Genomic DNA, 13,926 nt, shown 5'->3' with positions numbered 1-13,926 from the left:
TATAAAAAGGGAGACCAAACAGTCTGATTAATTCCACTTTTTATATCAAAGAACAGAAAGTACACTTATCAAACAACTCATGACATAATGATGAGAAGCATCTGAGGAATTTTATTTGGCGTATTTCGAAAATCCTTTATCATACACTGATCAGCCATAACATTATGACCACCTGCCTAATATTGTTTAGGTCCTCCTTTTACTGCCAAAACAGCCCTGACCCATTGAGGCATGGACTCCACTAGACCTCTGTGTGTGGTGGTATCTGGCACCAAGACGTTAGCAGCAGATCCTCTAAGTCCTGTAAGATGCGAAGTGGGGCCTCCATGGATCGGATGTGTCCAGCACATCCCACAGATGCTCGATTGGATTTAGATCTGGGGAATTTGGACGAAGTGAACACCTTGAACTCGTTGTGTTCCTCAAACCATTCCTGAACCATGTTTGCAGTGTGGCAGGGCGCATTATCCTGCTGAAAGAGGCCACTGCCATTAGAGAATACTGTTTCCATGAAGAGGAGTACTTTATCTGCAACAATGTTTAGGTAGATGTCAAAGTAACATCCACATGAACGGCAGGACCCAAGGTTTCCCAGCAGGACATTGCCCAAAGCATCACACTGTCTCCGCCGGCTCGCCTTCTTCCCATAGTGCATCCTGGTGCCATGTCTTCCCCAGGTAAGCGACGAACACCCACCCGGCCGTCCACATGATGTAAAAGAAAACGTGATTTTATCAGACCAAGCCACCTTCTTCTATTGCTCCGTGGTCCAGTTTATACCCATTGTAGGTGCTTTCAGTGGTAGACAGGGGTCAGCATGGGCACCTTGACTGGTCTGCGGCTATGCAGCCCCATACGTAACAAACTGTGATGCACTGTGTGTTCTGACACCTTTCTATCAGAACCAGCTTTAACTTTTTCAGCTATTTGAGCTACAGAAGCTCTTTTGTTGGGTCGGACCACACGGGCCAGCCTTCGCTCCCCATGCGCATTAATTAGCCTTGGCTGCCCATGACCCTGTCGCCAGTTCACTGGTTTTCCTTCCTTGGACCACTTTTGGTAGGTCCTGACCACTGCAGACTGGGAACAGCCTCGAGAGCTGCCGTTATGCTTGCCCATTTTTCCTGGTTCCAACACATCAACTTGCTGCCAAACATATCCCGCCCACTGACACTGTAACGAGATAATCAATGTTATCCACATCACCTGTCAGTGATCATAATGTTGGTCATGTTGATCATAATGGCTGAGCATTGCGTGTGTTACTTTGTCATTTCAAGGAAAGACTGTATTCACTGCTGGCTATGTTTGTGCATGGGCTTCTTCCCTGGATTAGTCCCTGCATCACTACATTTACAGACGCCAACCTTCCAGTCAACCTGAAACTTCCCGAGCACAATGCGAGGTATTATACTGTGTGTGTTTCCAAGGTTAATCATGGTAGCTGTGAATCAAAGACACATTCATCCTACTCTCACAGGTAGATTTGTAGAGCAGATTAGGTCTTAGAGATCTTAGATAGACTACCAAAGCGCGTCACGTTACGCCTATACACGCACATACACAGGGACATAACAATGCTGCTATTCAAGATGATACCACCATTGATATTGCTGGTAATCCCTGACAAGTACAATGCATGTTATACACACCTTCCTGCAGCTGTTTGTAGTGGCTGCAACAGTTTGGTCTTATAGCTGCAACGAGGAAGTCTCTGCTTGCCCGTAGACCTCCTCGTACCAACTGACTGGGAGCTGGGGAGGCGGAATACTCATTTGCATTCTATGAGAACAACTCTGCACGCGTCCTCTCTTCCCCTGCTGAAGTCAGGATTTTCTATAAAGGCAACCAAGTAAGCCTATTTGTTGGACTTAGCCTTGACTATTTTCTGAACTGAAAAGAAATTATGAGACAATAGCTGTGCTTTATTTTTGGATCTTCAATAAAAGGATGCAGAGGCCTCTTGGGCTGGTTGAAGCTGGTTGGCTAGTTTATGACAAATGTATTAAAAAGTGGCACATTTTCTTTTTGTTTTTCTGTCTTCTCATCTTCACTGGCCTAATTTGTGTTTCAAGATCATCTTTGCATACTCCCGTCCAGACTTGTAAATGGTTCGGCACAGCTTTTTGTCCTCAAAGTCCACATGGTACAATCCAAAACGAACGCTGAATCCATCGGCCCATTCAAAGTTGTCCAGCAGGGACCATGCAAAATATCCACGGACGTTGACCCCATCTTCCTGTAAAGCTATACAAGAACACAGAGAGTTAAAACAATGAAAATACTCGTCTTTTGAAGATTTGAAATTCAAGTAAATTCCTTTTTTACAAGATAAATATGTCATTTATAGTAGCCAGGTTAAATGTTCCCAAACTCCTAGCATTTGGGCAAGTTACGCGCTTAACTGTTTTCCCATCATAGGAAACATGAACTCAAGAGCTCCTGAATTTGAAGGGACATCGGTCAATATTACTGGCAATAAAAAATACACAGATTGGCCAGGTGGTGGTGCCAAAACACGCACCGTTAGACTTTAAAATTCCCAAGCCTTAAGGTCTAAAAATCAAAGAATACTTATTTTGTTTTCATGCAGTAGGAAAAATTTGCAAATTGTTATATCCACAAGCTTTTTTAAGATTTTTTGTTTTGGCTTTTTATCTTGAAGAGCAAGCTAACCAAATATTTTGTTGCAACAAAAACTAAACTCAGGTGTTGCATAAATGTATCATGAATCTACAAGTACAAATGACAGAATGTAGTAAACAAATGTTAGTTGCAAACACGATACTGTCCAAAATAACATTACAGTAATAGCATGTGGGTGACTGACCAGTCTTATACACTAACGCTGGTGCACACGACTTCCTGATGGCCGGTCTAAGTCGAAATATTGAGAAAGTTTCGACTGAGCTAAAACAGTACCCCGTTAATAATTAAATAGGTTTAATTAAAAATGGATTAAGTAAATATCCCACTATAATGTCATCCAAAAATTTAAGCTATGGATCCTGAAAATGGTAAGACTTAGCACAGATCGTCTTGTCGGTGATTAGCAGAACAATACTGAGGCATGACTGACAATATATACAACATGTTTTAAATATGCTGATCATGAAAGTGTCCTGTTTGAAAACTGCAATTTAAAGAGCAGATTAACGATTAGCTATTACCTTTAGCCACTTCCAAGATGGTGTCCCTGTAAAACACTGAGCGCTGGGTATCCTCTATTTGCAGCGGCCCCACCTGAGAGAAGCCATTCTCCGTAACGTAGACTGCTGGGTTGTTGAACGTGTCCTGCAGAGTCATGGGGCAAAATATTACCGTCAAACAAGGCATCACAGCTGTCAGACATTCCAGAGGGAGACAGATTGGTCTACAATGTGCCGTTTAGCTGCATTTCAGGGGTGCCAAGCTCAAACTAATGGCCTGTGACAAGTCACAACAGCAGGAAATTGCAATTGCAAACACTTTGAGCAAAGTAACAGTTTCATTCAATGTGACAGCACTAATGAAGCATCAATGTGTTTCTGGAGGTGTTAAAAGGAGATTACTGCATAGAAAATCGATAGCGAGACACTAAACAAATGTCACAGTGTTGTTTGGTTGAAGGTGATTTGTCTTCTTGTTGCTCAATTCAGTTTGATGCCAAGAGAAAAAAGAAAAATGACTTCCAATTTCATCACATTTTATCGTAAATAAAAGTGTTTGAGCCTTATATGGCTGCTCTTTAAGACATAGAAAATGAACCTTCACGATAAATCAGTAGTTGTAGATTTACCTTGATGTACTTGAGTAGTTTCCTTAAACCATTAGGGACTACGGCGAGCCAGGACACTCCACAAATAGGCCATGACGGATCCAAAACTTCTCCTGCATCTCTGTCGCTTTTCATACACAACATCGCTCCACAACCACTTCCTGGTTTGACTTTTCGAGATGTATAATAGTTCAACGCAAAGAAGTCAGCTGTGCCCAGAATAGCAGGTTGGTCCTTGGAGAAACTTGGCAGTCTTGAGCTGCCATTGTATCCCAGCTTCTTACTTTGAGCATCGATGGCGGATCTCATTATTTCTGGATAATCTCCTGTGACAAACACGGGCCAGGCAAACCAACCAAGTGTGAATGCCAGGTACCTTTCAGTGGCAGTGATATCCTCGGTGCAGTCTGCATTTAATGGCTCAACCCAGTCGCTGTTGATGGCCAGAGAAACCCAACCTTTCTGCTGTGTCCTGTAGAGGGAGTCATAGCTGTGCCAGACCATAGCGTGGGCACGCAGCATGTTATGACCTACCAAGTAAGCAGCAATTCCCGGTTCTTTTAACCCTGGAGCATGGATGCCGTCTTCATGGCCCAGTTTGGCGCACACATATGGCTCATTGATAGTGATCCAGAGTTTGATGCGGTCACCGAATGTTTGGAAGCAGAACTTGGCGTAGCTGTCAAAAAGGCTCGCTATACCCGGTGACTTCCAGCCACCCTGATCTTGGAGAGCTTGAGGCAGGTCAAAGTGGTAAAGTGTGACCATAGGTGATACATCGCAGGCTAGCAAATCATCAATCACTTTGTTGTAGTACTGTACACCTGTTGGAAATGTACAGTTTTTTTAATGGGTATGGGGATAAAACAGAAATACAACCATAAAAAGTTTGGTGGATTCAACCAATGTGTTGGCCTAATTTACAGCACAAACATGGCGGTCATTTCCCTCCCGACATCATGCTAAGGACGGGAAGCTAAAATGCTGTTTCAATGTCTTAGGGCTTTGTCTTTAAGTTGTACTTCATAATAATGCCCAGAATCAGACAAACTGTTATAATTTAACCTTTCCCTGATTGATGGGCAACAGGACAGACAATGGTTAGTGAAAATCAGGAGGCACATTTGGTCATATTTCAAGTGAAAGTCAACTTGATAGTATGCTAACAGCAAATGTTAGCATGCAGCAACTTCGTAGCTAATATTACCGTTAGCTATAAAGTTCCCGATTGCTAATCCACCTTTTGATTGTTTTTATTACATAATAGGAAAGGCTAAATTTGCTGGTGGCAATGGTAATGTTAGCAAGGAAGTTGCTGAATGCTAATATTAGCTGTTGTCTGATGATAGCTAATGGGTAATCAAAAAATGTGTTATTTACAAAGGTAAGGCTGTTTATGCCTTACCTATGGTATCTTATAACACTTCTAAAAGGTAACGTAAGTTATCAGAGACTTCCTGGCTAACGCTAATATTAGCTATGAAGGGGCTTAATGCTATGATAAGCTATTATCTAACAGAAGTTAATGGTTTCAAATATTTGTTTGGTTCAGTGGGCGGCATGGAAGTACCTTTTTGATTGACATGTCGTGTGGTTCCATCAGGCAGGATGCGGGACCAGGAAAAAGACAGTCGATAGTGTGTCAGCCCAAGCTGCCGGATACACTCCAGGTCCTTCTCCCACAGCTCATAGCTGTTACAGGCCACATCCCCACTCTGCTCCCCAAACACTCCGCCTTTCTCGTGACAAAACGTGTCCCAAATACTTGGTCCCTTGCCTTCTGCCTGCCAGCCACCTCAATGTGAACATAAAGGTTGTTTTATTTCATATAGGTATGTGGGATGTTGACATGTTTCTATTGGGACTCTTAAGTGTCTGTGTATATAACTAAATTTGCTGTGACTCGTTTTGATCTTGCTGTAATTTATATTCTATTATAGCAGTATGAAGATCCCTAACCCTAACCCTGACTACACTAACAATATAATGACAATATCATGACTACCTGCAGTCAAAGTGAATGTGATACAAATGTAAGAAAATAAATACAAACTTAATAAAGCTTAAGATTTCCAGTTTTTCAGATTGGTGTGGGTTAAACTCTCTCAACCTTTTAAATTGTGCATCACTCATTGAGAAACTGTAAAAACTACATGTGTTTATTTAAAAAACAAAACAAATTTAAGAAAGCACTTGGCTAACTCTGGTCGTTGTTGTGGTGCTCATTATGCTGCAAGTGTTGCTATAGACATTTTACCAGTTAACCTGCTTGACTCAACAACTCATCAATCTCGTAATTGTATTTACATACCTTCTATTTGATACGCAGCAGTTCCCGCTCCCCACGCAAAATCACGTGGGAACATGTTTGCACACTGACTGAAAGCAGTTCTATCGTCAACTGAGTTAAATGTTACTCAAATGTTTATGCCTAATAGAAACCTTTTATTTATTGGTCGTGCTCGCGCACAATCTCAACACGCGGCCACATTACCCTGCAACCAGGAAGACTACAAGATGAGACGTTTAGGAGGCGTGACGTTTGTCATGGAGAGCACAATACAAGCCACGGTTAACTAAACTCTAAGTTTAATTCTTGGTAGAAACGGTTGAGTGTAAATTAAGAATTGTAATCAGTCAATACTACTTTAGTTGCAGGGTTCAGCCTTTCGATTTTCCCTTGAAAGTTGTGTTCAGTACTTGTAATCTTCAAAACTACCGAGGATCACTTGAAAGCAGCACAAGAGGCAGCTGTTCTTCGCGACGTCATGTTTGAACTGCATATCCGGACAACTTTTACTTTGTGAGTTTTTGCTGTATTATTTCTGTGAACATGTAAATATGGGATGAAGTAAAAGTACGGTAAATTTCAATTCAAAATGAAAACAGCTAAGATATTTTATAATAAACACAACATTATTTATTTATAAATTACTTACATTTTTCTAGCTTAACATAATTATAAAGCTTTAAAATAGTGTGTTAAAACCTGTGCCCCTGGAAATAATATAGCCTACTTTTTCAGGTTGTGGAATTCAATTTAAGTCTATTATTGGTTGTGATTATGTATCATACTAAATTTAGCCTAGTGAAATGGGTCTCATTTATCAGCTTTAAGTTATTGAGGGTCATCTATTCCACTGCATACAACCGTGTGACACATTGAATGTGTGGACATAAAATATAGGTTAAAGGTTAAAGTCAAGCTTCACAGGTCTTGTTAACAAATAGACTTGTGGAGGTGAAAGCATTAGAGCCTGAGGGCAAATGTTCCCTGACCTGTGATCACTTCAATGCTATCCCCTGGAACAGTTTTCTATAGGTTCAAGTGACTCACTAGAGATGATCATAACAAAGCAAATGGATTGATAACCAGAGGGCAAACACATCATTATCAGCAAAATGTCATCGTCAAATTGCAACAACCTAGTAATATACCATTATCTTGCACGGTTTTTACGTGGGCCCACAGCAAACTGGAATAAAATTTGTGTCGAAGCAACCAAATAAATGAGAGACCAGGGGTGGAAAAACATACAGAAGCGTAAAAATGTTCAATATCATACAGAAAGAACAGAAGAAAAAGCAGGCAATGAGGTTAATGTGTAGGTCTGTAAAAACCTAAAAATCAGAGAGTGTGAGACTTTTATAATTTGTACTTATTCATTACTGTGAAAGCAAAAACTTGTCTAAAAATTGCGCTTGACGGAGCTATAATTTCAGTCCTTTATGTAGTATATTGTTTGGTAGTATTTTCTGTGTCTTATTCTGAAAAGTCATTTTTATCTATTGTGATAAAAACGTAAAATACTTGACTAACAAAGGAGACCTCCAGGCATACAATGGAAACACTGAAGGCCTGAAACTGTATCAAGCAATTGAGTGCAGGTAACTTCCGCTACTGAAGCCGGAAGAAAGGTAAAGACACACGCTTTGGTTGAGGATTTTATTTTGAAATGTGGACCGGATATGGTTCGGATCCCACCAAACTTGACAATAGTGGCTCGCGGGGCAGGACCATGCGAAGAGGACTTCCCAATGGATTGAGAACTGGCTTTGAATACTTTCTAAAGACACATTGGAGCTGAAAGAGAAACAACAACCACTTTGGATACCCTTTTTAAGCGACAAGCGTTTATCTGCGTCTTTCTAGTATTTGTAGCACACTTTGAGCCGAAAATGTGTTGTTTTCTTTTCTGAGTAATTTCCTGTCGGTGCCTGTGGAAAGAGGAGAGGGGGAAAGTTTCCTCCCTCTTGTTTAGTTCAGTATACAGTGCAAAGTACCGAGAAATGATAGTAGGTGTTTAAAAAAAAAAGCCTGGCCTTGTTTCCTGAATTTAGTTAAGAAAACGTGGATTTACTGCAAACGCCTCCCGTGGAAAAGACAACATTGTGAATTGGTCCCACGCTATGAGCAACAAAGGAAACCTCTCAACAACTGGGCAAGTTATTTACCAGCCAGCGAGCATACGCAGCATTTAAAAAGGTGGATTTCTTGGAGTTGGAGGAAATGAGCACAACACCAGGATGGAAAGGAAATTATAAATGAGTTTATGGGCAAACAAAGGAGGACACCTCTCTCTGTCGGACTGGATACCGCCGAGCAAAGGGAAAGCATTGCGAGAAATGGAGGAGGAAGGCTCACTTGAACCAAACAACACACTGGGGAAGCTCTCATTTTTGTCCTTATTGGGATCTGGATTTAAGACGTCTTCATAACAAACCTAGCCCTGTTTAGTATCAAATCATTAATTCCTCTGCCAATGCTGCAGCCTTTCGGTGACCGTGTGTGAAAATGAGGGTGGGTCTGTTGCAGTTGTTTGTGGGTTTGCTGCTCTGTGGCGGCGCTGGCTCGGCGGTATCATCTGATTGCAAACCATATGATGAACGCTCGAAAAGCGGTGGGAAAAGCCTGCAGTCCGACAGGAAGGTGGTGTGCAGCAACATGGAGCTCCATCAGGTGTTACCGCCGGACTGCTTCCCCAACAGGACGGTCACACTGTGAGTATACATGGCTATGTTTCACAAAGTTAAAACACATGCACCCTATCGCTTAACTTTGAATCTTTAAGCCTGTTTACTAAGATTTCACGTTTATAATCCCATATGTAAATTGTAGCCTAATTAAGCAAGGCTACATTATTTAGATTACTTGTATTGTCTACTTCCACATAGTTTAGCTGGTGTCACTACAGGCACCCAGTCATGTTTTTTAAGGAATGCACGATATTGGATCTTTGGTCGATATCCGATATGCCGATATTTTCCAACCCTTTTTGCTGATACTGATACCGATATATTAGGCACATTTTTTTATTGCAGAGAACATCAAGTCTCCCCTGTAGTGGAATTGATATCATGCCTACTCCTATTGTGGTGGCCCACTGGTAGATGCAGAAATAACATAATACAGTGCTTTTTAAAATGTACACACTCCCTGGGCAATATAAGAAAACTACTTAAACTTAGGTTATGTACAAAATGCCATTTTTACTTATGTAACATTTTCTTTTAAATAAAACTAATATTCATACAACTTAGACAGTCTTGGGTGATGCTCTCCCTGAGACAATCCTGACAATAGCCACAACTAGTGCAAATGTTACCTGTTGCACAGAACAGATACATAAAATGAAATCAACCTAGCTGTCCATTTCGGAAACTTTGAAAAACTGCCGTACCGCAGACATCTTGCACCCTTCTTCGCGCTCGACGGCAGAGGTGTGGTGCACGCGTTAATGTCGTAGCATTGCATCACGCTTTTTTAGGTAATCATCGAGCATATAGGCAGAATTAAAGCGTTGTTTTATCGGCAGAAAAATGACATATCTGTCGATGCCGGTGTGGCGTTTTCAAGCCATAATCTGGAGATACCGATAACGTGCCGATAATATTGTGCATCCCTTGTCTGACTTCCCATTTAGCCCTCCTAGTTTACAATACAGCGCAAAGTGGGGAAAACAAACATAGAAATGGCTGACAAGTTCACTTAAGCAAGACTTTTCCATTCTATATCATTGCTACATAACTTTTCCTTAGTAACAGTAACCACCCATATCCATTTGGTATAGTTATATTGTGTTTTGTGTTTTAAGAAGTCAATAAATGCACTTAAACAAAAGATTTTATTGACTTCCTATTGGCTATTAGCAAGCAACATTTCATTAGAATTGCTCACTTCTGAAATTGGAAGCAGCATTTCTACTTGTAAGTCCTCCACAGCCTAAATTCAGGGGTTAGTTAGTCCTTGTGTGGTCACCCTTGTAAGGATGACACACTAAATGATCACTAAGAAAGTTTTGATTTTGCTTTATTAGAGAGTTCTTGGTAGAACATGACAAACAAAGGCGACAAAAGTCGCGTAAAATCTGAAATCCAACGCCTGTGCATCCTGTGCACTTGAGCTTTGTGATAGTGGCGAGTGATGGGGGGGGAAATCTGAGAATCCCGGGGCAAATAATAGACTCCAGGAAGGGAAAGAAAGGCAGAAGATTGGCTGGTAAGTTAAGTGAGTGTGCATGTTTTAACCTGCTTACCACAATTCACTTAACTTTGAAGAACTGTCGAAGTTGTATATTTATAGGTGTAGAAGTCTGCTCTCAATGCATATTGGATATCAGTCATTTTAGCTTAATTGCAGAGATGTGACTGAGGACTTTCCTACGATCTAGACCCCATTTTTAATGTCTAGATTAGAGATAGACCGATATGGTTTTTTCAGGGCCGATACCGATTATTAGTAGTCAAGGAGACCGATAACCGATATTTGAAGCCGATATTCATTTGCAGTAAAAGTGAAAATATTGGCGTCAAAATTTTGAATAATACAAACTCCAACACTTAACTTTGTTTAAATGCCTTTAAGCATATGCATCAGAGCCAAAATAACCCAGTTTTAAATTGATCTCTTATCGGCCGTCGGATAAAAAAAAAAAAAAAGGCCGATGCCGATATGCGTCAAAATGCCGATAATCGGCCCGGCCGATAATCGGTCTATCCCTAGTCTAGATTGTAAGAAATGTGCATTTCATCCAAATAAAACAGCTTTTACTTTGAAAAACAGTGAGCAGTACTAACAAGGATTCTGGTTTGGAATTATCCTTTTGTCCTCTTAAATATTTGAAGTCGTGCAGTAAGCTTTCCGTCTTATCCTGGTGTTTGCTTTGTCTGTATGTCGTCAGTTAGCTCTGTCATCATGTTCTGAGTCTTCTGACAGTGATAGATTTGAGGTTAAGCCAGGTTCCTCATGATTTAGCATTGAGCAGCAGAAGCGCTGTAATATGAAGGATGGCCTGAGAGGAAGGAGAAAGATGTAATTAAAGAGCACAGAGAGAAGACTGTGAAGGAATTCCTTTGTGTTTGGCCATTTGTTTTTGGAGTAACACAGCGGAAGTCTTTAAAGCGGAACTCACTTTACAATTTCATTTGACGTAAGTGGCAATGATCAAATCGATCAAAAGAACAAGAATTGCCAAACCTTTCTTGACCGATTTATCGTTTCGGAGATTTTTTGTTACAACTGAAAATGTAAGGATTAGCTGTGTTTAGTCATTTTGTATATTAAAAGTGTTGGGTTTTTAACTGTTGGTTTAACAGGTTTTCTGATGAGCATTTTACCACTCATTTTATGGTTGTAATGACATTTATAGAGTAAATGAGTTGTCGATTAATCATAAAAAATAATCATTGGTTGCACTCCCAGTTGACTGCACACTCTGGGTTTTAATTTATGACCTGTAAAATCGGCTAGCCCACTCCCGAGGGTTGGGTGGTCTGGTGTTAACGGCTCTGTCAGTGTCCTGTGGAGGGGTTGACCAGCGCCTGGGCACAGCTGGCCTGGTCTGACTTTTCTCACAGTGTCAGCAATTTAACTTAGATTTTAAACACACCGAACAAAAGTCTTTTGAAAGTTAAAGGATATTCTGCTGAGTGGTTGCAATACAGTTCTTGTATATGGATGTGTGTTGACACGCCTTGTTGTGTGTGTTAATTAAAGGCCTTCCCAGAAACAGCAGTATAAGCTAGTTGTGATTAGAGACCTATTGTGTTCATCATACTTACCCCCCCTCCTTTGTACTTCCTGCTTTCCTCTTCAGGGGGGTTTGGATTCTATTAAACAAACATTTAATCAGCCTTTCAGCGGTTATAAAGAACAGATTTAAACCCCACTTTAACTACTCTTAAGGCTATGTTGAACTTTTTGGACTGTTTGGATAATTGGTTTGACTCCACGCCAGGTAATTCACGCAGGATACTCTCAAATGATGGCTCTAAAAGCTGCCTCCTCCTTTATTCTAACCATGCCTGTCTCTGCATGAGACGCTCCACTCTAATTTTGCCGGACTCAACTGTTTTTCGTTAAAGCGTGTAGATATGCAGCGCCGCTCTGCTCTCAGTTCAGAAAGAATGGTCGATGCATTCCCCGCATTTGTGCTCTCCGAATGATAGCCCACCGCATGCCAAAGTAATCCGAGAGGAAATGACACAAATGTGTTTACAGCTGGCCTGTTCTCCCCGTGTCAGCGTAGGCCTCTGCTGAAACACAAGGCTCTGAATTTAACCTCACATGGAAGGATAAATCAGGTTGTGTAAGATGTCTATATGGGTGTGTACACAAGCGTTTATATGTGTTCTTGTCTCAGCCTACATACCCCCGCAGACAGGAACAGACTATATTTACGCTTCTCGTACTCACCCAGCTCGTATTTCTTTCCAGCTCTTGTTTAGCGTAACCAGGATCCATTCTCAGGAACACCTGGGTTCGACAGAGCAAATACGCACACCTGGTTTTGGCCCCCACAGAGCAGCGCAGGATTAATGTCAGGAGGAAAGCGGGGACTTCCTCCCTCACTGCAGGAAAAGCGAGCACAGTTTGATGACACGTTGGAGTGTAGTAAACTGTCGTGTTTCACAGCATCGCAAAGTAGCGGCTAGGGTTACATTCACGTCTGGTTTCCTGGAGAATTTACTTCCTGAAGGCCGAAAGGTTTCCCTTTGGAGTTCATAGTTTAACCCTTTAAACTCTGATTGAGAAACAGGTACAGTTTCATCTGAGAAAATGTCCCAATGTAGGCACTGTACTGTATATCCGTCAGCATCCACGCCAATACCATAACATAACTTAACGATGGCATCAACAAAGGTACGTCATGGCGTGAACGACGGAGGCCTTAGCGTTCTGTTTACAAAAAGAATGAATGTTTTATCTGTGATTGTTTTTAATTTTAGATTAATAAACAAGAAGATAGAAAAAAGTGATCGATGTGGCTTCCTGCCAATTTTACCCTTTTTTTTTTACCTGGAATAATGCAAAGCACCGACTTAATCAACAAACAGCCAACAGGATAACAAAAGATTGACATTATGGCTTCCAGCTGCAAAAAGAATGGAGGCTCCAGCTTTTATAGTTTTTATTTTAGATACATCAAAACAGGATCATGAGTCTGCCCTCAGGAGATCTGTTTTCAAAGGGTTAAATGCCAGGCACATCAGTTTGGAATGAATCACTCTTTATGTCAATCATGTCCTGTTTGTTCTCCACAACGCTAAAAAGCTACCGTGCTATGCAGAGAGCCTTTGAAGTGCTTGTGTAACTAGACCACAGTTGCCTGCTGTCATGCATATCCTGAGAGGATTTGTTTTTGTTGCCTTTCAGACGAGCCATTGGTCCAAAGGAACACTCCTGTGTTATTCATTGTAGCTCTGTAGTTTTTGCAGAAGAGAGCACAATCCCAAAGGCGAGACACTGACAGCTGCAAATTTAGTCAGTTCGCAGCCTTTCATTTTCGCAGACCTGTTGTACTTTGCCAGGTTGCTGCAGGTCTCATTTAATCCCACAAAGGCATTTCGGTTTAGTGCGCAGACATGAGCTAAGGCTGTGCAATGCCTTCCTACCTCTGTGTTAATGTTACTGCTCATCTGCTTTTATCCTGGTGTTTGCATGGTGGATCATTTTTCCATTTAGGTAGAAAGCTATAAGACCAATACCTGGCTGTTATGGCTTGGCCTTGGATGTTGAAAGAGGCTATTGCATAGAACTTGTGTGACTTACAAAGGGGCAGTAAGAAGCAAATACGAGTTAATCCTTGTAAAAGCCAATTTTTTAGCAAGAAGAATGAAGACTTTTTACATGTGTATTTTGCACTTATTTGCACCAATATGACACTAAA

General features: G+C 41.2%; 2 protein-coding genes across 2 annotated transcripts in view; one reads left to right on the top strand and one right to left on the bottom strand.

Moving 5' to 3' along the window:
* Nucleotides 1-1,959: 1,959 nt before the first annotated feature.
* Nucleotides 1,960-6,123, bottom strand: LOC138601131 (cytosolic beta-glucosidase). The gene is made up of 5 exons (XM_069672712.1): nucleotides 6,069-6,123; nucleotides 5,328-5,552; nucleotides 3,779-4,581; nucleotides 3,171-3,294; nucleotides 1,960-2,247 (listed from the first exon to the last, which is right to left on the bottom strand). The coding sequence occupies exons 1-5, from the start codon at nucleotides 6,121-6,123 to the stop codon at nucleotides 2,051-2,053; spliced, it is 1,404 nt and encodes a 467-aa protein (XP_069528813.1). The 3' UTR covers nucleotides 1,960-2,050.
* Nucleotides 6,124-7,951: 1,828 nt separating this feature from the next.
* The window catches only part of adgra3 (adhesion G protein-coupled receptor A3), a 33,867-nt gene continuing 27,892 nt past the window's right edge, over nucleotides 7,952-13,926 (top strand). The window contains exon 1 of the mRNA XM_069672662.1: nucleotides 7,952-8,758. Within this exon, the coding sequence (XP_069528763.1) occupies nucleotides 8,553-8,758 (206 nt within the window). The 5' untranslated portion in view covers nucleotides 7,952-8,552. The remainder of the gene's footprint in view (nucleotides 8,759-13,926) is intronic.

Source organism: Semicossyphus pulcher, unplaced genomic scaffold (genome assembly GCF_022749685.1).
Source record: "Semicossyphus pulcher isolate SPU_LCO1_2020_fin unplaced genomic scaffold, fSemPul1.0.p SCAF_21, whole genome shotgun sequence".
In the NCBI taxonomy this organism is placed as follows: Eukaryota; Metazoa; Chordata; class Actinopteri; order Labriformes; family Labridae; genus Semicossyphus; species Semicossyphus pulcher.
The sequence above is the reverse complement of the archived record's forward strand: the minus strand, read 5'-3'. Positions and strand labels throughout refer to the sequence as shown.